Source organism: Bos indicus, chromosome 29 (genome assembly GCF_029378745.1).
Source record: "Bos indicus isolate NIAB-ARS_2022 breed Sahiwal x Tharparkar chromosome 29, NIAB-ARS_B.indTharparkar_mat_pri_1.0, whole genome shotgun sequence".
NCBI lineage: Eukaryota > Metazoa > Chordata > Mammalia > Artiodactyla > Bovidae > Bos > Bos indicus.
The window spans coordinates 29,630,663-29,657,907 of NC_091788.1; the positions used below are offsets into that span (position 1 = coordinate 29,630,663).

Genomic DNA, 27,245 nt, shown 5'->3' on the forward strand with positions numbered 1-27,245 from the left:
GACATAAGAATAATTATTTTGGGTGCCCTAAGAGGATAAGAGGAGAAGGTGATGGCATCCTACTCCAGCACTCTTGCCTGGAAAATCCCATGGACAGAGGAGCCTGGTAGGCTGCAGTCCATGGGGTCTCGAAGAGTCAGACATGACTGAGCGACTTCACTTTCACTTTTCACTTTCATGTATTGCAGAAGGAAATGGCAACCCACTCCAGTGTTCTTGCCTGGAGAATCCCAGGGACGGGGGAGCCTGGTGGGCTGCTGTCTATGGGGTCACACAGAGTTGGACACGACTGAAGTGACTTAGCAGCAGCAGCACCAGCAAGAGGATAAGAAAAAGGATTAGGAACACTGAGAAAAGTATGGACTGTGACCCAGCAAGAAAATCAGGTATTATGGGATACTAAGACCAGGAATGTGGATTTGAGGAGATTTTAGGAGAAAAATAAGCTAATAAAATAGAGTTCAGGGACTTCCCTGGTGATCCAGTAGCCAAGAATGTGCACTCTCAATGCAGGGGCCCTGGGGCTTGATCCCTGGTCAGGAAACTAGATCTTACATGCCACACCTAAGACTTAGGACAACAAGCTAAATACTTAAAAATATAGTGTTCAAATATAAACACGGAGTTCAGCTGGATTGGTAAAGCTGAGAAGGGAACATTTCTGCTTTAGGAGAAGGGGTATAATAATATCAACAGAGAGTTATGAAGTGAGGAGACAGTTTCCGGTGGGGCAGAGGAAGAAAACCTTCCCTTCTTTTGTGTGGGCTGCCATTAGCCAAAGAATTAAATACAGGATTCCTAGAAGGAAAGGAGGGGAGATCTCAAAGGTCAAAGAAAGGAATGTGAGGAGGTAAGAGACGACGCTAAGTTTCCCGGCTTGAGAGCAGGAGAGAGACAGGTCTGCCAGTGGGAACACAGGGCTTCCCAAGTGGCTCGGAGGTAAACATCCTGCCTGTCCATGGGGCAGACTCAAGAGACGCGGGTTCGACCCCTGGGTCGGGAAGATCCCCTGGAGGAGGAAGTGGCAGCCCACTCTAGTATTCTTGCCTGGAGAATCCCATGGATTTTCTTACACAGTCTCAATCTCCTCCACAGGAATTCTACATTCAGTCACTGCCCCAGTTGGTTAACTTGTCACTCTCAGAGCTGAGGAAACTGCCCCTCCTCATACCTGGCTCGCTTGGCATCAAGTGGGAGGGACCAGCTGACCTCCCTTCAGGAGAAGTAATCTGATCTGTTTGTTTCATTCCAGTATGACCAAAAATGGGAAACTATTTCCCTCCCGAGTACCCTGTCACCTCATCTGCACTGAACCTCTCCATCTCTCTTCCCCATTTCCTATAGTACTGCCTTTTAAAGGCTCTTTGGTTACCCCTCTTTTGGACTTCCTACAGTCCAACTATTTACACTCATATTCTCTCAGATTTTTTTTTTGAAAAATTTTTTTTTGATATGGGCCATTTGAAAGTCTTATTGAATTTGTCACAATATTGTTTCTGTTTTATGTTTGGGTTTTTTTGGCTGTGAGGCATGTGGGATCTTAGCTTCCTAACCAGGAATTGAACCTTCACCCCTCTGCCTTGGAAGGCAAAGTCTTAACCACTGGACAGGCAGGGAAGTCCCTTCTCTCAGCTTCAATGAGCGTCTCAGTGTAAATGTCTCTGAATCTAACTCCCCGTGCCCTGATTTATCCTGGTCTTCTCCCACAGTGTGCTCTAGTGAAAAGACCGCAGGACACGGCATCAAAGCTTCCTGAATGCTAGGACTGAAATGAATCAGACCCAGGGCTTACCTAGGCAGTCCCTCTTCCTCACAATTTGCCAAAAAGAAACATTTTAGAGTTCTTGGCTTCCCTTGAAGCAGGAAACACCTTTGAAGGACTTCTGTAATGTCCCCACCCCTAGCCCTTCCTGGGGAAGCCCAACCTGGTAGATATATAAAGAGGCACCTTGCAGCTTCCTGCTCCAACCTGCTCTTTCCTCCCTCTGAGATGGACAAGTCCCTCCTGCTAGGGCTCCCTGTCCTCCTCTGCTGCTTTCGAGGTGAGAGTCCCAGTGGTTGACAGTTGGAGAGATGTGTCCAGGATGTTGGAATGGGTTGGGGTTCCCATGACAGAGGTTCTTTTATGAGAGTCATAGGTAACAGCAGCTGTCATTCTAACGCCATGACTTTCACACACGATGCATCCCATCCCTGGAACCTTCAGCAAAATCTTAGTGTGCTTGCAGAAGAAAATAGGTAGATTATAAGGGAACTGACAAGATTTTCATAAAAGCTGTGAGGTGAGTTTGTAAAATGAGGTCTGCAGAGAGTATATCTTTTTTTTTTTTTTTTTCTTAACAGTACTGTGCGGGTCATTTGCAGACCAAGAACATGAAAGTGAGTAGAGACAGAAGAGTCATGTGGGAAGGCCAATTTGAGGGGAGGGGGAGATGAGAGGGGATGCATGAGCATTGAGGGTTGAAAGGAATCCGGAGACTAACCTTGGATTCCAGCACTCGGCCACTTCTTCCAGCAGGATGGGGCTGGGGTGGGAACTGACTTTGAGCCTGATGGAAAAGCACAAGCAGCAGTTGCCAAGGCAAAGGATCCGTGTGTTAAAAGATGAGGGAACGGGAAAGGGGGAAGTAGAATGTTGATTTTTCAGGTGCTAGCTGGCTAAATCCACAGAGTAGCAATTTCATGAATTTCAGAGGCTTTGTCACCTTGCAGCTTTCAGCTACTTGTGGGTAAGAAAGTCAGAGAGGTCAGTTAAAGTGAAGGGAATGTGGGACTTTCTTGGGGGTCCAGTGGTTAAGAATCTGCCTGCCAAAGCAGGGGACACTGGCTAGATCCCTGGTCTGGGAAGATCCTACACACCCCAGGGCAATTACTGAGTCCGAGTTCTCTATCTAGCCCGTGAGCAGCAACAAGAGAAGCCGCTGCAATCAGAAGGCCGGGCCTTGCCACTAGAGAGTAACCCCGACTCGTTGCAACTAGAGAATGTTGGTGTGTAGCAAGGGAGACACACAGTTCAGCCAAAAATAAAGTAATTTAAAAAAAGAAGGCAATGAGGCACTCACGCACACACAAAATGTTCATTTATCTTTCTCCTTCGAGTCTGTGCTGTATCCTAAGGGGTAGTGGAGAGGCTGAGAGGCCCTCTAGAGGTGAAGAGAGTTGAAATGAGGGAGAGATACAGAGATGCCCTGAGATGGGAACTAGGCTTTGGAGGGACAGAAGGGCCCAGAGTGGCTCCAGGTGAAGAGTTCAGAATGGACCTTGTGTCCATTCTGTGTCCAAATCTTAGAGAAAATTGCTACTAAGTGTTATTTCTCTTTGCCAGCACAGTCAATGAACTATCTGTTAATGATCGCCATTTTCCTGGTGAGTATGGAGAGGATACGGTCTGATGCGCTCAGCCTTGATTTTGTTCCTCTTTTCCTTATCTTCCCACCAGTTCTATGAGCTAAACTCCAGAGACCAGAAAATCTAGCCCTTCTCTCGGCTCAGCCACCACTTGATAGAGGTGGATGCCCTCCCTTCACGGGTCTCAGGAAAGCCCTCGGGGCTCCCAGAGGACTTCAGGTTTGAAAGGGCAGATGGATCCTTTGGCAGCAGTGCTTTCACATCTACTTCCCTACTCTCTGGCCCAAATTATAGAAATTATTCAGTGTAGGATGTGCCACATCCAGTTTCCAAGACAGAAGTGTTCCAGAGGCAGAGGACTATGTATTGCAGTGAAAGAAGAGGCTTGCACGACTGGGAGGATTTTCAAATGTAAGTTGTGGGTGGGGGGCGGGAGGACGGGGTGGTGGAAGCAGACAGGGACATGCTGGCCACAGGAGAAAGGAGGGACCCTGCTTCAGACCAATCCTAGCGTCCCTAGTGTGAGTCACTCGGTTGTGTAGGACTCTGTAGGACCGCATGGATTGCAGCCCACCAGACTCCTCTGTTTATGGACTTCTCCAGGCAAGAATACTGGAGTGGGTTGCTGTTTCCTACTCCAGGGGATCTTCCCAACCCAGGGATCAAACCGGAAGTCTCCTGCATTGCAGGCAGATTCTTTACTGTCTGAGCCACCAGGGAAGCCCTAGGATGACTGAATATCTCTACCCCATCACATGCCATGATGAAAAATAGATACAGGTGGTCTCTACGGAGTGGGGATCTATAGCTATGGAATCAGTATTTTGAGAAGCCTGAACAAAACAGAGGAGACTAAGTTGACGGAAAAGGAAAGGCCAGTGGAGAACAGAGCTAAGTGTTGAAGTGAGGCGGGCACTTTGTTTTTTCCCGGCCTGGCCTTTCCCTGTGGGAAGTTTTAAACTGTGAAAATAGAGGGGCCAGGGTCAGCAATAGATACAGGCTAAGTGGCCCTTCATAGGTAAGTCTGAACAGCATGATTTCTTGGTTTTCCTATCCTTTGTGCTGAGCGATACCTTAGTATTTCTAACCCTTACTTATACCAGCGTCAACATGCTCAGTGGAGATGCCCAGCTCTGGCAATCCTTGAGTTTCTGCTCTCATTACAGCCCCACATTCAGGGATTTTTTTTTTTTTTTTTAATTTTTTTGCTTTAAACTGCTCTGCTATTGTCTCTCTTTTGGGAAGTAACCAGACTGCCACATCTTCCAGTTCTTCACGTTTAAACAACCGAGACTTGAACAACACGAGGTTGTGTTTTGTTCACTGGTGCAGGCTGGGAAGTTTTTTGTTTGGGTTTTGGTTTTAGAAACCTCTGTGCTGATAAGTTTCTCCTACTTCTGCAGATGATGGCACTCTCTGGTTAACCTTCAGGGGTTGCCTAAAGAACTGCGCCAATGTGAACAACATAAAGTGGAGTGTCTACCTGGTGAACTTCAGGTGTTGCAGGAGCCACGACTTGTGCAATGAAGACATCTAGAAATCACTGGTTCTTTTCTGGCTCCAGTCTCTGGGTAGGTGACATCTTTGGCTCCACCTCGTCACAGTAATCTAAAAAACACATTTCAGATTGGAAATACACAACTCTGCCTTCTGCACATGTAAGAAGAAAGCCCTCTCTCTTTCCAGATTTTCTGCCATGGCCCCTGGAAGGGGGTGTATGGGGAACATCTTGAACACAAGATCAATACATCCTGCATGTTGGTATAGAATCCAGTGCATTCACTGAACACCCAAGCTGCTTCAGAAAGGAAGAAGGGGGGATGGAGAGGGTAGGATGAATTGAGAAAGTGGCATTGACGTATACACACTGCCAGGTGTGAAACAGATAGCTAGCTGTGTGTTGCGTTAGTCACTCAGTCGTGTCTGACTCTTTGTGACCCCATGGACTGTAGCCTGCCAGGCTATTCTGTCCATGGGATTCTCCAGGCAAGAATACTGGAGTGGGTTGTCATGCCCTCCTCCAGGGGATCTTCCTAACCAAGGGATCAAACCTGTCTCCCATATTGCAGGCGGATTCTTTACCATCTGAGCCACCAGGGAAGCCCAGATAACTAGGGTAGCCACAGGGAACCCAGCCTAGTGCTGTGATGACCTAGAGGGGTGGGATGGGGGAGGTGAGAGGGAGGCTCAAGAGAGGATATATATATATACATACACACATAATTATGTCTGATTTGTGTTGTTGTATGGCAGAAACCAACATAGCCTTGTAAAGCAATTATCCTCCAATTACAAAATCAATTTAGGAAAAGAAAAGGCAGAAGAGGATAAGTCAATTTTTTGTTCCTGCTCCTTCCCTTCTTTCTGAGGCAGAATCTGTTCATTTTTTTCTCTTGGGATTTTTCTTCTTGTCTCACTCCAGTTAAAGCGCACAACCCTGGCCTCATGAGGAAGGAGGGGGTGACATGAAAAGAGATGACTTGAGTTTTCTTGAATTTTGTTCGTGAATGTTATTCCCAGAGTGAGGAGAAGGGCAGAATGGAGAAAGAAATTCGTGCCTGAACCATGAAGAGTGAAAGATTGTCTGCCGTATAGAATGAGACTCTCTCTGCGGTTTGGGGTTGGAGAAGAAAGGAAGGTGTGTTTGGAATTCTAGAGATAGTTGGGGAGGAGTGGGAGGCAGGCTCAAGAGGGAGGAAATATGTGTATACATACAGCTGTTTGACCTTGTACGTCGGAAACTAACACAACATTGTAAAGCAATTATCCTCCAATAAATAAATATAGCATAAAAAGCATAAACAAATAAGGAATAAATGCCAGAGTCTTAACAAAGAGACTTAAAAGAGTGTATAAATTCAGAAAAAGTCATGTCTAAGTGTTGTTTCTGGCATAGCAGATGGCTAATTAAGATAGGTATTTTCATGGAAGACTCCAACATTCTTTGAAGTCAAAGTTCTTAAAAAAATCTTTTGGTAAGGGAAAAAACATTAACCAAAAAACGTTTTATAACTTCCTCCCCATGGATAAGAGAATAAGAATGATACTTTGTGGATGTTTTCAGTGTACTTCATCAGAACTTGCTTTATGACCAAAAATATTTTGTTTTATGCAACTATAGACTATTTTCTCATTCTTTCTTGGACTCTTTGGGATTAATCTAGTATTTGTCATTTTATCTTCTCTATTACCTTATGCATTCTTTAAAAATTCTTTTAATAGATATGCCTACTTGACTGTTTACATGCTACGTTAAGTTAGTACATTTGCCAATTTATTAGCAACACAATAATATTATTGAATATAAGAATTTGATTCCACTTTCTCGTTTCTGCTGCTTATGCTACTATTGCCAGTGTGTTGGTGTTTATTGTAGTGAACTACACTTAACACAAAATTTGCCATTTTAATTATTTTAAATATACAGTTCAGTGGCATTAACTAATTCCACATTGTTATACAACCATCATCGCCATCCATCTCCACGTGGATCTTACATCCATCATCTTTTTCATCCTACAAAACTGAAACTCTGTATCCATCAAACAATACTCCCAATCCCCTGGCAGTCACATTCTACTTTCTAAGTTTCGCTATATTAGATACTCCATATAAATGCAATTATCCAGTGTTTGTCCTTTTGTGACTAATTTCACTTGGCATAATGTCCTCAAAGTTCATCCATGTTGTAGAATGTGCCAGCATTTCTTTCATTTTTAATGCTAAATAATATCCCATAGTATGTACTTATGGCATTTTGTTTATCCAGTCATCCACGGATGGACATTTAGGTTACTTCTACCTTTCGGCTATTGCAAATAACATTGCAATGAACACAGGTATACACATGTCCATTCAAGACCCTGCTTTCAATTCCTTTGGATATATACATCCCGTCCAGTTCAGTGCAGTCACTCAGTCGTGTGTGAAATGATTAAATTGGGTGGTAGTTCTGTGTTTAAACTTTTCAGGAACTGTCATGCGCTTGTCCACAGCGGCCGTGCTGGCTCACATTCCCACCAAGGGTGTCCTGGGCTCTAATTTCTCCACATCCTTACCTACACTTGTCATTTTGTTTTTGTTAGTAGCTATCGTTTTGAGTGTGAAGTGTTATTCATTATGGTTTTTATTTGCTTTTCCCTAATGATTAGTGATATTGAGCATCTTTCCATGTGCTTATTGGCCATTTGCATATCTTCTTTGGAAAAATTCGAGTCCTTTTGTCTACATTTTCATCAGCTGACTGTTTTTTAGTTACTGTGTTGTAGGAGGGTTTTTTTTTTTATACATTCCAAATATGACCGCTTATCAGGTATACAATTTCCCATTCCATAAGCAGCCTTTTCACTGTGTTGATTCTTTCCTTTGATGCACAGAATTTTTAATTTTGATGTATTCCAACTTATTTTCTCTTTTGCCTCCTATACCTTTTAAAATATTGAAGTATAGTTGATGTACAATATTATATAAGTTACAGGTGTACAATATAATGGTTCACAATTTTTAAAGGTTATACTCCACTTATAGCTATTATAAAATATTGGCTATATTCCCTTTGATGTACAGTATATCCTTGTAGCTTATTTTATACATAATAGTTTGTACCTGTTAATCCTCTACCCCTATATTGCCCTTCCAACTTTTCCCCTCTCCACTGGTAACCATTAGATTGTCCTCTATATCTGTGAGTCTGCTTATTTTCTCATTATATTCACCAATTTGTTGTATTTTTTGAATTCCGCATGTAAGTAATGTCATACAGTTTATGTTTCTCTGTCTGACTTATTTCACTTAGCATAATACCCTCCAAGTTCATACATGTTGCTGCAAATGGCAAAATTTCATTCTTTTTTATGGCCAAGGAATATCACATTTTTGGGGTGTATATACACACACCAGATTTGAGCAGTTTGTAATGGCTCAGATGCTAAAGAATCTGCTCGCAATGCAGGAGACCTGGGTTCAATCCCTGGGTCAGGAAGATCCCCTGAAGAAGAGAAAGGCTACCCACTCCAGTATTCTAGCCTGGAGAATTCCACAGACAGAAGAGCCTGATGGGCTTTACTTCATGGGGTCATAAACAGTTGACTGACTAACACTACTACTTTCACTATATACACCAGATTTTCTTTATCCATTCATCTGCTGATGGACCCTTAGGTTATTTCCACATCTTGACTACTGTACATAATGTTTCTATGAATATTCGGCTGCATATCAATATCAGTATCAGTTCAGTCCCTCAGTCGTGTCCGACTCTTTGTGACCCCATGAACTGCAGCACCCCAGGCCTCCCTGTCCATCACCAACTCCCAGAGTCCACCCAAACCCATGTCCATCAAGTCGGTGATGCCATCCAACCATCTCATCTTCTGTCGTCCCCTTCTCCTCCTGCCCTCAATCTTTCCTAGCATCAGGGTCTTTTCAAATGAGTTAGCTCTCTGCATCAGGTGGCCAAAGTATTGGAGTTTCAGCTTCAACATCAGTCCCTCCAATGAACACCCAGGACTAATCTCCTTCAGGATGGACTGGTTGGATCTCCTTGCAGTCCAAGGGACTCCCAAGAGTCTTCTCCAACATCACAGTTCAAAAGCATCAATTCTTCTGTGCTCAGCTTTCTTTATAGTCCAACTCTCACATCTATACATGACTACTGGAAAAACCATAGCCTTGACTAGATGAACCTTTGTTGGCAAAGTAATGTCTCTGCTTTTGAATATGCTGTCCAGGTTGGTCATAACTTTCCTTCCAAGGAGCAAGCGTCTTTTAATTTCATGGCTGCAACCACCATCCACAGTGATTTTGGATACCAGAAAAATAAAGTCAGCCACTGTTTCCACTGTTTCCCCATCTATTTCCCATGAAGTGATGGGACCAGATGCCATGATCTTCGTTTTCTGAATGTTGAGCTTTAAGCCAACTTTTTCACTCTCCACTTTCACTTTCATCAAGAGGCTCTTTAGTTCTTCTTCACTTTCTGCCATAAGGGTGGTATCATCTGCATATCTGAGGTGACTGATATTTCTCCTGGCAATCTTGATTCCAGCTTGTGCTTCCTCCACCCCAACGTTTCTCATGATGTACTCTGTATATATGTTAAATAAGCAGGGTGACAATATACAGCCTTGACGTACTCCTTTTCCTATTTGGAACCAGTCTGTTGTTCCATGTCCAGTTTTAACTGTTGCTTCCTGATCTGTACACAGGTTTCTCAAGAGGCAAGTCAGGTGGTCTGGTATTCCCATCTCTTTCAGAATTTTCCACAGTTTATTGTGATCCACATGGTCAAAGGCTTTGGCATAGTCAATAAAGCAGAAATAGATGTTTTTCTGGAACTCTCTTGCTTTTTCCATGATCCAGCGGATGTTGGCAATTTGATCTCTGGTTCCTCTGCCTTTTGTAAAACCAGCTTGAACATCTGGAAGTTCACGGTTCATGTATTGCTAAAGCCTGGCTTGGAGAATTTTGAGCATTACTTTACTAGCGTGTGAGATGAGTACAATTGTGTGGTAGTTTGAGCATTCTTTGGCATTACCTTTCTTTGGGATTGGAATGAAAACTGACTTTTTCCAGCCCTGTGGCCACTGCTGAGTTTTCCAAATTTGCTGACATATTGAGCGCAGCACTTTCACAACATTTGGGCTGCATGTATCTTTATAAATCAGTGTTTTTGCTTTTTTCAGATATGTACTCAGGAACGGAATTGCTGGGTCATACGGTAGTTCTGTGCTTCCCAGGTGGCGCTAGTGGTAAAGAACCTGCCTGCCAATGCAGGAAACACAGGAGACCTGGGTTGGGAAGATCCTTTGGAAGAGGGCATGGCAACTCACTCCAGTATTCTTGTCTGGAGAATCTCATGCACAGAAGAGCTGAGTGGGCTACAGTCCATAGGGTCTCACAGAGTCAGACATGACTGAAGTGAAGCAACAGCAGCGTAGTTCTGGTTCTAGTCTTCTGAGAAACCTCCATCGTGTTTTCCACGGTGGCTGCACCAATGTACATTCCCACCAGCAGTGGATGTGGGTTTCTCTACATCTCACCAGCATTTGTTATTTGTGCTCTTTTTGACAATAGCCGTTCTGACATGTGTGAGGTGATATCTCACTGTGGTTTTTTAATTTGCATTCTCTGATGGTTAATAATGTCGAGAATCTTTTCATGTGTCTGTTAGCTTAATCTGTATGTTTCTTCTTTGGAAAAATGCGTATTTAGGTCTTCTGCCCATTTTCAATCAGGTTGTTTGTTTTTTGATATTGAGTTGAATGAGCTGTTAGTATATTTTGAATATTAACCCACTGTCAGTCATGTCATTTGCAAATATATTTTCCCATTCCATAAATTATCTTTTGCTTTGTCAACGGTTTCCTTTGCCTTGCAGAAGTGTTTTAGTTAAATTAGGTCCCATTTGTTTATTTTTGCTTTTATCTCTTTTAAGAGACAAAATTTTATTTTATTTTATTATTTATTTTATATTTACTTTATTCAAAATAATTGCATTACCATTTCTATTAGGATGTGTTCTGCCTATGTTCTCTTCTAGGAGCTTTATAGCTTCATGTCTTACACTTAGATTTTGAAACCATTTTATTTTTATATATGGTATGAAAGAATGTTCTATCATTTGTGGCTGTCCAGTTTTTCCAGCACCCAGTGTTGAAGAGACTGTCTTTTCTCTATTGTATGTTTTTGCCTCCTTTGTTGTAGGTAACTGATCATCAGTGCATGGGTTTATTTCTGGGCTCTATTCTGTTCCATTTATCTGTGTCTGTTTCTGCACCAATACCACCTGTTTTGATTATTATGGCTTTGCAGTATAGTATGAAGTCTGGGAGGATTATATGTCCAGCTTTATTCTTTTTATTCAGGATCACATCTACATTCAAGTCTTTTGTGGTTCTATATAAATTTTAAATTATTTGTTCTAGTTCTGTGAAAAATGTCCTGGGTATAGACAGAGACTGCCTTAAATCTGTTGATTGCTTTGGCCAGTATGGTCATTTTAATAATATTGATGCTTCTAATTCAAGAGCACAGGATATCTTTGCATTTATCTGTATCGTCTTCAACTTCCTCAATATTTTATAGTTTTCAGAGTAGAGGTTTTTTACCTCCTTCCTTAAGTTTGTTCCTAGGTATTTTATTCTCTTTGATGCAATTTCAAATGAGATTGTTTCTTTATTTTCTCATTTTGATATTTCATTATTAATGTATAGAAATGCAACAGATTCCTATTTATTAATCTTGTGTCCTGCAGCACTGCTGAATTTATTTATTAGTTCTAATCATTTCCAGGTGGAGACTTTAGGATTCTTTATATGAAGTTATCATGTTGTTTGCAAATAGTGACACTTTTAAGTCTTCTCTTCCAATTTGGGTATCTCTTCTTTCATTTTCTTTTTGTCTGATTTCTCTGGCTAGGACTATCACTGCTACATTAAAAAGAAGTGGCAAAACTGGGCATCCTTGTCTTGTTTTTGGTATCCTTGTCTTGTTTCTGAATTTAGCTAGAAGTCCCAGCTTTTCACCATTGCGATATTGGCTGTGAGTTTGTCATAAGTGGCCTTTATTATGTTGAGATATGTTCCCTCTATACCAACTTTTAAAAGTTATTTCTTTACTTACGGCTTCACTGGGTCTTCGCTGCTGTGTGTGGGCTTTCTCAAGTCGTGGTGAGCAGGGGCTCCTCTCTAGCTGCAGTGCTGGCTTCTCATGGTGGTGGTTTATCTTGCTGTGGAGCATGGGCCTTAGGGCGTGTCAGCTTAATAGTTGTGGCACACAGGCTTAGTTGCTCTTTGACATGTGGACTCCTCCCAGACCAGGGATTGAATTGGTGTCCCGAAGCCCTATACTAACTCTGATGGGAGTTATTATTATTATTTTTTTATCTTAAATGGATGCTGAACTTTGTCAGAAGCGTTTTTCTGCATCTATTGAGATGATCGTATGGTTTTTATCCTTCCTTTCACTAATGTCATGTATCACATTGATTGATTTCTGAAAGTTGAATCATCCTTGTGACTGGAATAAATCCAACTTGGTCACAGTATATGACCCTTTTTATATATGGTTGGATTTGGTTTGCAAATATTTTGCTGAGAATTTTTGCATCTACAATCATCAAATACATTGGACTGTCATTTTCCTTTTTGATGTGTCTTTGCCTAGTTTTGCTATCAGGATAATGGCGGTATCATAAAATGAATTTGGCAGTGTCCCCTCCTCTTCAGTTTTTCTGGAATAGTTTGAGATGGGTAAGTAGAGTTCCCCTTTGAAGCCTCCTAGCCCTAGACTTTCATTTCCTTGCAGGTTTTTTATTATTATTATTATTATAAATTCAATTTCACTTCTAGTGATCTGACTGTTCAAATTGCCTCCTTCTCCTTGATTCTATCATGGCAGGCTGTGTATTTCTAGAAATTTATTCGTTTTTTTCTTGATTGTCCAATTTGTTGGCATGTAAATGTTCTTATGATCTCTTGTATTTCTATGGCATCGAGTATTATTTCACCTCTTTGGGTTTTTGTTGTTGTTGTTGTTCATTTGGGCCTTCTCTCTTATCTTCTTGGTGAGCCTGGATAAAGCTTTGTCAATTCTCTTAATCTTAAAAAAAAAAAAAAACACCACTTGGTTTCATTGACTTTGTTTTTGTCTCTTATTTAGAAACCCTGTTTCCTAATATTACTAAACCCTTCAGCTTGAAAGTTCCACACAATTGGTTTGTCTTATTTGATCCGTTTTGCCAGCTTAGGTTCACCACCCACCAAGGCACCATTGGCTGGAAGAGAACACTGGACCTGAATCTAGAGTAACTGCACTTGCTCAGGGACTGGCCTCCCTCCCTGTTCCCTCTACTTCCCATTTGTTTCTGTAAAATGTAAGGAGTGAGGCGGTACCACAACTGGACCCAGAAAATTAGGGGGTGGGGGGGGCTGTAACATGGAGCAGTATGGGAGTCAGAATCTCATGGAAACCCAAGACAGGAAGCAGACAGGACAGACTCGGGAAGCCTGGACCTGGAGTCTTCCGGATGCGATGAGGAAACCCGAGGGGCGTGGCCTCAGCGCTCCGCAGAATCCTGGCTTCCGCCTTGCTGTCGCCGTGGTCTTCATTTGTCACTCAGTGTGTGCCTGCTGCCCTCCCTGCGCCAGCTACTGTCCTCACGCTGCAGCTCGACTTTAGTGTGAAGCTGCCTCTTGGACCATTCTAGAAACTAATCACACGCCACAGTGAGTCCCCCATGAATCATTTCATAATTGGAGCCTGCTGCTACTATCTCCATTCTACTCGTATAAACCAATGGAAGACTCTACTGTATTTTCTACTTTGCAAGATGTTAAAGTATAATATTCATTCTGCTAAGTCCCTTCAGTCTTGTCTGACTCTGTACGACCCAGTAGACGGCAGCCCACGAGGCTCCCCCATCCCTGGGATTCTCCAGGCAAGAACACTGGAGTGGGTTGCCATTTCCTTCTCCAATGCATGAAAGAGAAAAGTGAAAGTGAAGTCGCTCAGTCCTGTCCGACTCTTCGAGACCCCATGGACTGCAGCCTACCAGGCTCCTCCATCCATGGGATTTTCCAGGCAAAAGTACTGGAGTGGGGTGCCATCGCCTTCTCCAAATATTCATTCTAGCATGATACAATTTGGGGGAAATTCCACCAGACATAACTTGGAAATATTTTAAAATTAATTTCTGTATTAAAATTTTTTATTTGGGCAAATAAAATATGGTAGAAACTAATAGCTAATCAGAGGTCTGCATATGAGGAGGAATACGACAACATCTAGACTAATATATATGTGTATGTAAATACATAGCTAAAAAATATAATAGTAACATGTGTAGATTTTAGCATATAGAAAGGTTAATATGATAAAAGAAATTTTTTCACCAAAGGTGAGTGAATGATAACTTGGGAATTCATTATTTTCATTTCACAACTAATTGTTTGTAAAGAAAACTACAGTGAAGATCTGAAACTCTTATCTCTCTTTGACATTTTCTGTTGAGGGGCTGTGCTAAGAGCCAAAAATACCTCAGTCTTCTATCCATGAGCACACTGAATGCAAGGTAGTATTTAAATATTTTTGAGGACTGGGTGGTCGAGTACTGCTCACATGCCAGGAGACAGGGTAACTGACTACCATTCAGCTAAGTGCCCATCTGGATATACTTGGCTTTGAACATGAAAATTAGATAACATGATTAGAAACATAGTGACCCAGTGCTACACGGTCAGGAGTAGCCATGGTTGGTACGGTTTCCCCAAAATGATGGCTGGTGCATGAGTCTAGTATACTGACTATTCCTTTCATGGAAGTTAGTGTTTTCTAATTTCTCACTGACTTTCCCGAGCCCCTGTAGAATACCAGCCCTTTCTAGCCCTCACCAAATACCTCTTCTATGCTCATCCCAAATATTCCCACAATCTCTTGTGATTTCTTGTCCTTAATTTTATTCCCTCTGCTTTCTCCTGACCTTCTCTCAGAAGCTCTTTCAGAAAAATACTTTGCTCCTTTTTGCCAGAAACTTTAGAACTCTGAATTTAGCACCAAACCTAAGGGCAAGTAAAGATTGCCTGGAGATGTCAAGTAGTTAATAGATGAGAAATCCAACCAGAAGGCAGCATTGACTTTGGGGGATTATGGCTTTCCACTTTCCTGTTAATGGATGCAATATGAGAGGAAAGACAGAGCTGCCATAGTTGATCCATTGGAATACAGTGGTGGGGTCTGGCTTCTGAGAAAATGTGAGATGATGGGAAAGACAGGACCAATGTGGAGGTGAATCCAGAGGCATGCCAATGGGTCTCCAGTTCTCTGACATGGAGGTAATGTAGAAACCATAATGTATGGTTGACTGTAGGTATATGACCTGCTGCTGCTGCTGCTGCTAAGTCGCTTCAGTCGTGTCCGACTCTGTGCGACCCCATGGATGGAAGCCCACCAGGCTCCACTGTCCCTGGGATTCTCCAGGCAAGAACACTGGAGGGGGTTGCCATTTCCTTCTCCAATGCATGAAAGTGAAAAGTGAAAGGGAAGTCGCTCAGTCGTGTCCGACTCCTAGCGACCCCATGGACTACAGCCTACCAGGCTCCTCCATCCATGGGATTTTCCAGGCAAGAGTACTGGAGTGGGGTGCCATTACCTTCTCTGGTACATGACCTAGAAGAGCTTGAATGAGAATCAAATACCAAAAGAAGTCAACTTTTAATTCAACAGCTTCTTTTCTGCAAGATCCTTTGCAGTAATGGGGGGAATTAAAGAGGAAATAAGCTGGCAAGAATGAATTCAACATTTCCAAGCAAGATTGCTCTTTTTCCTTCTTTTGTTTATTTTATCCAGATTCTAGCTGAAAAGATTCATTTCAAAGAATTTATATTCTTGGAGATGTTGGAAAAAGATTCTTGGGTCTTGGGAGATAATTGCCAGAAACATGCAATGGAGGAATAAAATTGAAGGATAGTTTTCTTAGAGAACACTGTTGGATTTATAAACAATTCAAAGATTTATATAATAAGCTACAGGTAATCCTTTGCACCAATTCAACATGCATGAATATCAGTTTTCACAGTGTAGTTAAGCAACATCTGTCCCCCGACGAGGCTGGACTTTTAGCTGTCACAATATTAACCGTGAGCAATTGCATTAGTTTTGCTACTGGCCTTTATTTAAAAATCATTATGCAGATAAAAGATATGCATCATGAACAACTACATAACACTACATAACTTCTTTCAAAGTCCTAATGATTGGTCACTGAAGAGCTATTAGTTATACATAGATAGTGAAGTATGTAGTTGTGTTTCCTCCTTGTCTCCCAGTGATAAACTGATGTGGTGTTTTACAAAAATCGATAATCAAAAGAGGGAACTAGTCAACAAATATGACAGAACAAAGAAATGAAAAGTGATGTACTGGAAGTGCAATTAGACTGGATTAGGAGATTGGAAAATGGCCACAGGACAGCAAAGATAGAATGAGACCTAGGGCCACATGAAGCTGCAGTACAAGCCATATTTTAAAAATCTGATGAATATAAAAACAGGATAAATTTGCTTCAACATCTTTTCGTTTACTTTGCACTGGGAAAAGAAAGTCACTTATGGTTGAAATGGAGCATTTACTTCTACTTTGGATTGAGGAGTGGAGTCAAAACCAAATCCCCAACCCTTTTGTTATTGAAGTTAGTTGCTGTGCTGAAGGAAAATGGTAATTACAAGGACATCTATTTACTGCCGATAAAGGCTGGTTTCATTGTTTCAAAGCTGACATGAATTATGTTAAGCTATTCAGTGAAACTACAAGCGCAGATAAGGATGTTACTGTGAAATTTGCATCCAGATTTGCATTTGGTACAAATTTGCATTTGGGTGTACCCAAATTTGCACCAAGAATTACAGGTAGCCCTTGTTTTGCACAGCAGTGAGAGACTGTACTGTGTGAAAAACTATACACTTTGAATAGAATATAAATGGAGTTAGAAGATAAGGATGACTGGGTGAATGTTGACATTGTGGCCAGTCAAGAATAAGCTCTAGATGTGCAAGAGGAAGAACTTGGTGAAAGCAAACATAAAGATTTACCTGAGGAAGACAGTTGTAAAGGATGAACCAGTCTCAGAGGAAGTGATGCTGTTGATCAATTTCACATTGAAGGAACTCCCAGAGATGTTGCAATACATTGACAGCACAAAGAATAAAATTTTGGAAGCTGATTCAAACTTAAAAGGAATGTGACAATTTGCTAAAGTAGAGCTAAGATGCTTACTCCATATTATAAGTTATACAATGAGAAGAAAGCAAGCACTTTTCAGACTGCTCTTAATAAAACATTCTTAACAAGAAGAAGATGTAAGATGGTATTACCACTGGGTAAGGGAAGGGCAAAAATTACTGGGGGGGGGGGATGGTTTCAAAATGTTAATCATTTTACTTGTAGACAACTGGTTCAAGATCACATATACTTTCCCTTCCCTCTAGTCCAAACTTTGACTTCTCTGGGAGGTTACCTCCATCATTGCACCTGTCATCATTTATACAGCAGTACGTTTCTCCTAGTAAGTCATGATGTAGGAGTTGCACTCCTTCACCATCCTTACAAGACAGTACTGAGTAATGGTAGAGCTGTCTGCCTAAAGAGAAGAGAAAAAAAGTTAGTCCCTCAGTCCTGTCCGACTCTTTGCGACCCCATGGACCATAGACCCCCGGGTTCCTCTGTCCATGGGATTTTCCAGGCAAGAATACTGGAGTGGGCTGCCATTTCCTTCTCTAGGAGACCTTTCCGACCTAGGAGTCAAACCGTGTCTTCTGCATTGCAGGTGCATTCTTTACCAGCAGAACCAAAAAGAAGAAAAGAGAAAAGCAAGTATGATCACCTTGCTTGATCTCACCATGTTCCAAGCAATGACATCTCCCCAGAAGCTCAAAAGTCTCTTATACACAGGAAACTTGCCCCAAGGCTATGTCTGCATCTCATCTATGTCTTTCTCAACAGGACCAGGCAAAAGACATCTGCCTCCTAGACAGCCTCCATCCCAGGTCTGTGTACGGAGAGTCCCACTTTCCCACCGGCCCATGGTCCCAGTCTCCCTCCACGTGTTGAATCCAGGGATCGTGGCCACCACTGATAGTATCTTTTGTCTCTTTCTATTCCCCCTTACAGAGAAGGCAATGGCACCCCTCTCCAGTACTCTTACCTGGAAAATCCCATGGACAGAGGAGCCTGGAAGGCTGCAGTCCCTGGGGTCGCTAAGAGTCGGATACGACCGAGTGACTTCCCTTTCAATTTTCACTTTCATGCATTGGAGAAGGAATTGGCAACCCACTCCAGAGTTCTTGCCTGGAGAATCCTAGGGACGGGGGAGCCTGGTGGGCTGCCGTCTATGGGGTCGCACAGAGTCGGACACGACTGAAGCGACTTAGCAGCAGCAGCATTCCCGCTTATCTGTAACACAATTGTATAAGTGTTTTGTGGCACAATCCTGTTAGTGATCAGTATATTCAACTTCCAACAGTCTTTCTTAGGCTTGAGACACTGCAGTCCATTAAAATAGTCACAAGAATGGCAAAGTTGAAACCCTAAAGGAAAAAAAGAAGCTTTGATGCAGAATTCTAGGGACAGGGATTCTGTTCAGAAGCCCACCCCCACCTGGAAACCTTTACACTCGAGTGGTGTAACACACACAGGAGGGATGCGGACACCCTCCCAGCTTCTGTCAGGGGGTCGTTACTCCCCTCAAGAAGTTAAAGACCTCCCCCTCTCACCCAAGGCTGGGGGCTAAAAGAAGACACTAGAACAGTCAGTGGGGAAAGGGGAGTGTAGCCAGGGAGGGTAGAGAGATAATATGAAAAGAACTCAAAAATGTTCCCTCTCTTTGTGGCGTTATTTATCCAAGAACTGAAAATGAACTGCTCCGTACATTTGTTTGCACCCAGGACTCTGTCTCCTGTAAAGAGAAGAAGAAAAATTCTCCTTGAACCGCTTCACACCAGTCAAGTCACCAAGTCCCTCTCTTCCTCCCCATACATTCTCTGCCCGCCCATTTGCCCACCAAGTACCACCCTCACCAGGCTTACTCTCATTCACGAAGAGCACCATGAACATGCTCATCAGAAGCAACCTGAACACCCGGGGGCCCATTCCTGCAGAGGTCCCAGGAGGAGGCCCCAGCCTCTTTTATCCCCACCACCTGCCCTCAGGCATCCCACTAGAATCGCAAAGGCATAAATTTCAGGTCAGTCGACTTGAATTCTCTCTCTCCAGTGTTCCCAGGAGACAGTACATCCTGTCTATTTCCACCTACTTAGAACTCAGGCTGAGCAGATGTCCTGTTTCATTTTATTAGATCTATCATAAAATACTAATTAATGCTGGTATCGAATCTCTCTCCCTAGTACCTCATCACATGATTGTATTTCTGCCTGCTGGTCTACACAACAGGTGTATGTCCACATCCACGTGATGTCCACTCGGCTACAACAAGGCTGGGGCCCTGAGCATCTGGGAGTGAGTTTCTCAGGTCCCTTAAGTACCACAACCCTCCCGGACACTCACCTCAGCCGATTCCCCAGATACAGTCTGACTGCCCGGTGGAGCATCCCTCTCTGAGATGGATGGGACAGCCCAGGAAAACAGGCGATGAGGTGGAAGTGATCCCCGCTTCCCTCCAGCTTTATTCATTAAAATTTTGAGTGGGGACAAAGACCAAGAATGATTACAATGGAGAGACAAACGCTCGGAGTGATGGGGAGAAAGAGGAAGAGATGCTTCGATTACTCGCTCAAAAGGGATGTGGAGGGATTAGAAAGTTAGAGCTAAGGATACACATGTGTACATGCGCACACCCCAAACTCCCTCACCACACTTCGCAGGCCCCTTTCCTATTTGTCATCTTCTCCAGAGTACTTGGGCTTCCCTGGTGGCTTAGATGGTAAAGCGTCTGCCTACAATTCGGGAGACCCGGGTTCGATCCCTGGGTCAGGAAGATCCCCTGGAGAAGGAAGTGGCAACCCACTCCAGTACTTACCTGGAAAATCCCATGGACGGAGGAGCCTGGTGGGCTACAGTCCATGGGGTCGCAAAGAATCGGACACGACTGAGCGACTTCACTTCACTTCCAGAGTACTTACCCACTTTGTCCTTCTCTAGCCTCTCCTTCCTTCCTTTGTCTCTCTCCCCTCACAAGAACAGGAGTTCCACAAACACAAGAGCTTCGTGTGTTGTGCTGCTTTCTTCTCAGCAGCTAGAGTGATGCCTTGCACAGATCAGATAACCTGGATGGCACGATGCGTGCGGTTCACCGGAGAGGCACAAGGAATGGGGCCTCTGCCGTGACAGCCTGATTTCGAGTTCCTGGCCTTCCCCTTGCGGTTAGCAGTCACAGCACAGAAGACAGGCAGTGGTGATGGCAGGTCACCCCTCTGGGGGAGGGAGCGGGTGGGGGCTGATTACCTGAACGAGCTCATCCCCAGAGCCACACACACAGTCTACCCAAGGGAGATTCCCTCATGTAATCTTCATTCAGAGAGGACCCCATGCACACCTGGGATGGGAGCCCAAGCGTGTTACCTGTCTGCTGTGTGACTTCAAACAGTTACTGAACGTCTCTGTGCCCCTGTGACTGCATAGTTGAGACAGGACCTCTCAGACCCATATCTGATACCTTTGTTAGGACTTAATAGACTCACTCCTGGGTGATGGCAAAGGGGAGGAGCCAAACATGAAGACCTGCTGGGCGTCTCAAACAGTCTTTGGGCATGAGACCCACTTCATCTTTTGAATTCTCCGAACAACTTCGTAGGTTGGGAATAATTGACTCCATCTCACCACTGACCCAGGAGCACTGAGAGCTGCAGCATCTTTCTCTAGGTATCACAAGGTGCACATGCCTGATTTAGTGGGCTGTTATCCATCCACTCCATCATGGTGTCTCCTTCTCTCTAGAATCTGGAGAATGGCTCCCAGGGCTCTAGCTCTAGAGTGACCTGCACCCTGAATCATCACATGGCAGTGAGAGATGGGGAGAATGGCTAAGAAAAATACCATTTCATAAAAATATAAAACCTCTCTCTTGCTCGCAGAGAAAACATTATTTATGGGCAAACTTTAACTGAAACACCTCCTTTCAAACACCTCTCAGCCCAGGATCTCAGTGTGGGCCACAGATGGACACAGGACAGCTAGGGAACCTCTCCCTGCCACTGATAGATGAGGACATGCTTTCCAACCCTCTCTTTTCACCCTGCCTTTAAATGAGTCCCAAGAACTAGATTCGCAGCACCCCCCAGCTTCCTGACACCCAGGGCCTGCTCCTGCTCCTTGAACCCCTGGCCTCCACTCAAGGGCAGACACTTGCTGCTCTTCCCTAGACGTGGGTGGAGGCGGTGCTGTGGGACATGGCGTCCTGCACTGTCCTCCTCAGAGCAGAAGCTGTACTCATCCGCTGGGACTACAGAAGGAGGGGAAAGGAATGACTTTGAGGCCAAATCAGGCTCCTTTGTAGTCAGCCCAAAGCTGGGTTTACTTTGCCCCTGTAGGAGGACAGTGAAAGGACATGGAAGGCAAAGGAAAATAACAATTCTCAGGGATTTCCCTGGTGGTTAAGACTTCGTGCTTTCAATGTAGAGGGTGTGGGTTCGATCCTTGGTTGGGAAAGGAAGATCTCTCGTGCTGCCAGGTACAGCATAAAAGTAAAAAAAAAAAAAAAAAAAATCTGAAGTATTTCCTGCATTCAGCAATATCTTCAACTACTTCAGCCAACCTCAGACAAGCACTGCTGCTGGCCTTGCTCAGCAGAGAGGAGGGCTGAGAGTGGATCACCTTGCCCCTGAGGAGTCAGAGGAGACAGACTTATTTTACTATTGGGTTCCATGAGAGCCCCTGGCCAAGCAGGAGAAGGAAAGTGTGGGTTAGGGAAACAGTCACGTTTCTTCCCTCTCTCCTGCCTCACTGCCAGACCAGCTGATCTCCTGATGCTGAGACCCACCTCCAACCCCTGCTCCCTCAAGCTGCCTGGATCAACCTCAGGACATTGCCCTGCACGTCTGGATCTCACCCCAGAAACCACTGACCCACCCGCTCTTCCTCTATAGTCAATCCAAATCAGCCTCCTGACCTGGCCCCACTTACCCTCCTTTAACTGTCTTCTCAACTTCCTAGGCTTGGACAGCCTCGAAGGTTCGCTTTTACCAAACAGGTAAAATAGAGGAGCTGGGCATGGAAGCATCATTGCCCAACGCCTTGACTTTACACCTATGAAACAGGACTGGATTCAGATTTCAAGGCAGTGTAAAGGCAGAGGGAGATGCTGATTCATGTCCTCTCAGTCAGCAGGGCAGAGATATGTCTGACTGGTAAGAGAAGCAAGGAACGTGAACTTGGAGTCAGATATGGGTTTTGAGTCACCACTTTTCATCAGTTCAGCTCTTCTCCATGCTGGGCTTAGGAGATTAACTCCTGGAACACATGAAAAGGGAGGGGATCAGTTGTGGTAAGACCAGGAATAATAACTAGCTGCTTCACAAGGACTCCTCTGAAATGTTTCTCCATGACCCCCTCCTGAGACATTTCCAGGAATGAATTATCAGGGTCTCAGTCTCGAAGGTAGAGAAGGCTTTCCCTTGAGGCCATTCCCTCAAGCCCCACCCCTTCATCCAGTTGTCACCTTCCAGTCCCGTGCTCTGAGAGTAACCCACCAACTTTAGGAGTGATGAGTACAGATGGGAGGTTCCTGTAAGCCGCCCCAAACAACAGTCCCCAACCTATTGTCTAGGACTGCAGTCACAACAGATGCTCACCCAGTCCTTCCTACTGCACAGGCTTCTGGGACATTGACTTGCCAGGCTGGAGAAGAGGGAGTGGAGGTTATACTGCCCCCCTAGTGGTGCATTTCTGCCAGTTCTTGCTTACCCCCTCTCCCGGAGCCCGCCCTGCTAAACCCAAGTACAATGTCCGCCAGGGTAATAACACTGACTTTGACGTCAAGGGTTCCTTGGGAAGTGGCTGGCAAACGTGACACTGTGGGATCCAATATCTCTATTTCCCCAAGCCAGGAGTGAATCAAGTGTGTGTTCACCAAGACTACCCAAATAAAAACCTGCATGATTGGGCTCTGGTAAGAACATGGATGTGGAGAAGGCAATGGCACCCCACTCCAGTACTCTTGTCTGGAAAATCCCATGGACAGAGGAGCCTGGTAGGCTGCAGTCCATGGGGTCGCTGAGTCGGACACGACTGAGGGACTTCACTTTCACTTTTCACTTTCATGCATTGGAGAAGGAAATGGCAACCCACTCCAGTGTTTTTGCCTGGAGAATCCCAGGGATGGGGGAGCCTGGTAGGCTACCGTCTATGGGGTCACACAGAGTCGGACACGACTGAAGTGACTTAGCATAGCATAGCATAAGAATATGGATGAAAGTGAAAGAGGAGAGTGAAAAAGTTGGCTTAAAGCTCAACATTCAGAAAACGAAGATCATGGCATCTGGTCCCATCACTTCTTGGGAAATAGATGGGGAAACAGTTGAAACAGTGTCAGACTTTATTTTTTGGGCTTCAAGATCACGGCAGATGGTGACTGCAGCCATGAAATTAAAAGACACTTACTCCTTGGAAGGAAAGTTATGACCAACCTAGATAGCATATTCAAAAGCAGGGACATTACTTTGCCAACAAAGGTCCGTCTAGTCAAGGCTATGGTTTTTCCTGTGGTCATGTATGGATGTGAGAGTTGGACTGTGAAGAAAGCTGAGTGCCGAAGAATTGATGCTTTTGAAGTGTGGTGTTGGAGAAGACTCTTGAGAGTCCCTTGGACTGCAAGGAGATCCAACCAGTCCATTCTGAAGGAGATCAGCCCTGGGATTTCTTTGGAAGGAATGATGCTAAAGCTGAAACTCCAGTACTTTGGCCACCTCATGCAAAGAGTTGACTCCTTGGAAAAGACTCTGATGCTGGGAGGGACTGGGGGCAGGAGAAGAAGGGGACAACAGAGGATGAGATGGCTGGATGGCATCACCGACTCGATGGATGTGAGTCTGAGTGAACTCCAGGAGTTGGTGATGGACAGGGAGGCCTGGCGTGCTGCAATTTATGGGGTGGCAAAGAGTCGGATACGACTGAGCAACTGAACTGAACTGAAGAACATGGAATGCTTTTAATAGTTTTCCATAGTAGCCTTGGGGGTTTCCCAGGAGGCATTAGTGGTAAAGAACACGCCTGTCAATGCAGGAGACATAAGAGATGCAGGTTCGATCCCTGAGTGGGGAAGATCCCCTGGAGGAGGGCACAGCAACTCACTCCAGTATTCTTGCCTGGAGAATCCCATGGACAGAGGAGCCTGGTGGGCTGCAGTCCATGGGGTTGCTAAGAGTCGGGCATGACTGAAGTGACTTAGCACGCACATATGCATCATAGCGTTGACCTCCTAGCCAGGACAGATGTCAGAAACCTTAACCAGCAGGAACCACTCTCTGAAAAATGTCGTCTGCCCAGACAGTACAGTGGGCTAGGGGCCTGCAGCTAAAGCTCTGGCTTGGGATGAGGAAGAGCCTGGCGGTGGGGGTGGCTGCAAGAGTGGTCTGTTAAATTTTAACTGCCACCAAGGCTTAGATCTGACTTGCTTGTTCCGAGTGAACAGGAAGGTCAGGAACAGTTTCTTCTACAATGACCTTTGAAGATGGAGGCTCAGGTTCAGAGCAGACTGTCTGGTTTTCCTTGGTGGGTGGACATCAAAGATGTTCACTGAGCTCTGCTAGTGTATCTGGGCGAGACTGGACCCCACCTGACAATTCTGGATGGTCACAGTCTAGGAAACAGCCAGAGAATGCATAGAGGTCCCAAGAAGCTTGTGTTAAATGTCTAGAAAGCCTCTCTCTGTGTCTCCTCTTCACTTCTAGGGTTTCCAACTCCCAGAGAATGCTGGCAACCCACCAGAGCCCTTCTAGATGTTCCAAACTTCTGGGAATTGGCAGTATTCCCTAGGTTGCTTGGGAGGAGAAGAGGGGATCGTTGGGTAAAAGGAAAGAGAGAGCCTGCAGGGAGGGTCAGGATTCTTGGGAGACAATCTATTTCCCAGCCAAGTTTAGATAAGGCAAAATTTCCCGAGCTTTAACACATCAGAGCAGGAACCTTATCAATTACTCAATGATTTTCTGATGGCTCCAGATCATGTGAACTCACATATTACCCTCAAGTAGATAGGAAGATCAAAAACTCCCTCACTCATACTACCATTCATGGCGGGAACCAAGGACTCAGCACGACAGTAGTGGAGAGCTTCTGTCTCAGAGGCAGTGAAGAGCAGGCTGCTGCCCTCTAATCAGGAAGTTCTCCGATTTGTTGTTGTTGTTCAGTCGCTCAGTCATGTCTGACTCTTTGAGACCCCATGGACTGCAGCATGCCAGGCCTCCCTGTCCTTCACTGTTTTCCGAAGTTTGCTCAAACTCACGTCCATTGAGTTGGTGGTGCCATCCAACCATCTCATACTCTATTCCCTGACACTGCTTATAAGTCGCTATCAGACTCCCGCTGCTGGACTTTCCAGATTCTCACATGTGCGTGCCTTTGCTGTCACTGGTAGTCCCTCTACCTCCCTTCCTACCTACCCTATCTTCTTGGAAGGCCCTTTGCTTTCTCATTCAGTGACATCACTCTTCCCAGCCAATTTGGGTAAGGGGAGTTCCTTTATCTCTGCATTGTAGCCCAGTGTGAAGGCTCCTATTTCTGCAAACAACATGTTTGTCCTGGATTAACTGGCTTCTCTCTTCACTCGCATAAAAGCCACTTAAGATCCCAAGCATCTTATAATTTTGATAATATTTGTTATATGAATTTAAAGCAAAGACTTCTTGGGAAGTTTTGAATGCATCAAATTAAGAAATGACAGAGAAACTATTATGCTGTTTCACAAAATTTATGCATCTAGATGAGCAACCTATTCTAATACCCATCTCGCTGCACATATGCTAACACCTACACAACCACCTCTCTGACTCCTGATTCATTTGGGGATATAATACTATTTAATTCTCTTGCTATCTCTCTTCACACATAGAGAGCAATATAGTAATCCCCTGCCTACAACAGTATTATTCCCAAAGCAAAGTAGTAGATTCAAAACTTCAGCTCCAGGACTTCCTTAATGGTCCAGCAGTTAAGAGTCCATCTTTCAATGCAGGGGACATGAGTTCAGTCCCTGGTGAGGGAACTAAGACCCCACATGCTGCAGAGCAACCACTAAGGCCCTGTGCCCTGGAGCCGGTACCACCTAGAGAGAAGCTCACGTGTTGCAGTGAAGACCCCACGTGTCACAGCTAAGACCCAATGCAGCCAAATAGATAAATAAAATATTTAAAAAAAAGAAAACCAGCTCAGACTTTTGCAGCTAGTCATGGGCTTTCAAATCATAGAATATTTGTTAAAAAGATAATGGTATTGGGCTTCCCTGGTGGTCCAGTGGTTAAGACTTCCCACTTCCACTGTGGGGGCACGTGTTCAATTCCTGGTCCCCTGGTCAGGGAAGTTCCACATGCTGCAAGGTGTGGCCAAAAACAAACCAAAAAAGACAATGGTGTTGATATCAGCATCATGGTGGATTGAGATGCACCCTTTGTCTCTCCCCCTCAATCAACAACCAGTTAAACATCCACAACTCAACAGAGCAGCTCTGCCCAACACACTCAGGATGCTGGAAAATCCACATATCGGTATATCTAAAGGTAGGTGGGCTGGAACACAAAGAAGAGCTGGAACCAGGACCACAGCACAGGTGGTGCCCACAGTCCCGGCCCCCAGTCACTCTGGTTGAGCCTGCAGCCCCAGAGAACCCGGTGGCAGCTGAAGAGATGGCCATATGCCCTGGGGCTCCCGCTGCTGCGGTGCCCACACACACAGGCCAGTGGGTATCAGCGACAGAGGAGCCTGGGACCCTGCCCTCCAGCCACAGGGGCATCCACAGTGCTGGCCTCCACCCACCACCCTTAGCAGCGGCTCCCACCAACCCAACGGTACCGCAGATGGCAGAGGTACCCTGATGTCAGCTCCCGCTCTTCCCCTAAGCAGCAGAGAGTGACATTCAGGAGACCGTAGCTGCTGTGGAAGTGCCTGCCGTCTCTGTGCCCCAGGAGGTGAGGCCAGAGACACAGCAGCGTTCAGGAGCACAGTGGGCTCCACCCGTGACACAGTGCAGACTCACAGCCAGAGGCAGTGCCGGAATAGGAAACTGAAAACTGGCCATAGTGCCACTCATTGGAAAACAAGAGAGAAGCCTCTCATGTCTAACCTGCTGTATCATTGGAATCAAATTTAAAAAAATCTTTAAGGAAAAAAGATGATGGCTACTTCAAACGTGCTGGCAAAGGAACCATCAAGCAGTATGAAGAACCACATAATACACAAAA

The 27,245-nt window shown here is 44.6% G+C and overlaps 1 protein-coding gene and 1 long non-coding RNA gene across 6 annotated transcripts; one reads left to right on the plus strand and one right to left on the minus strand.

The window, feature by feature from the left end:
* Positions 1–1,944: 1,944 nt before the first annotated feature.
* Positions 1,945–13,204, plus strand: PATE1 (prostate and testis expressed 1). Of its 5 annotated transcripts, none has more exons than XM_070783200.1 (6): positions 1,945–2,042; positions 2,344–2,379; positions 3,331–3,366; positions 3,643–3,759; positions 4,752–4,919; positions 13,092–13,204. In XM_070783200.1, the coding sequence occupies exons 1-5, from the start codon at positions 1,991–1,993 to the stop codon at positions 4,883–4,885; spliced, it is 375 nt and encodes a 124-aa protein (XP_070639301.1). In that variant the 5' UTR covers positions 1,945–1,990; the 3' UTR covers positions 4,886–4,919; positions 13,092–13,204. The 5 variants fall into 5 exon arrangements, with proteins under 5 accessions (XP_070639301.1, XP_070639302.1, XP_070639300.1 ...); XM_070783201.1 differs by having other exon boundaries at positions 13,097–13,204; XM_070783199.1 differs by lacking the exon at positions 13,092–13,204 and adding an exon at positions 5,771–12,853.
* On the minus strand, positions 12,944–21,518 carry LOC139180744 (uncharacterized). The gene is made up of 3 exons (XR_011565007.1): positions 18,927–21,518; positions 18,047–18,796; positions 12,944–17,675 (listed from the first exon to the last, which is right to left on the minus strand). It is a non-coding gene; the product is annotated as an uncharacterized lncRNA (long non-coding RNA).
* Between the last annotated feature and the right edge of the window lie 5,727 nt (positions 21,519–27,245).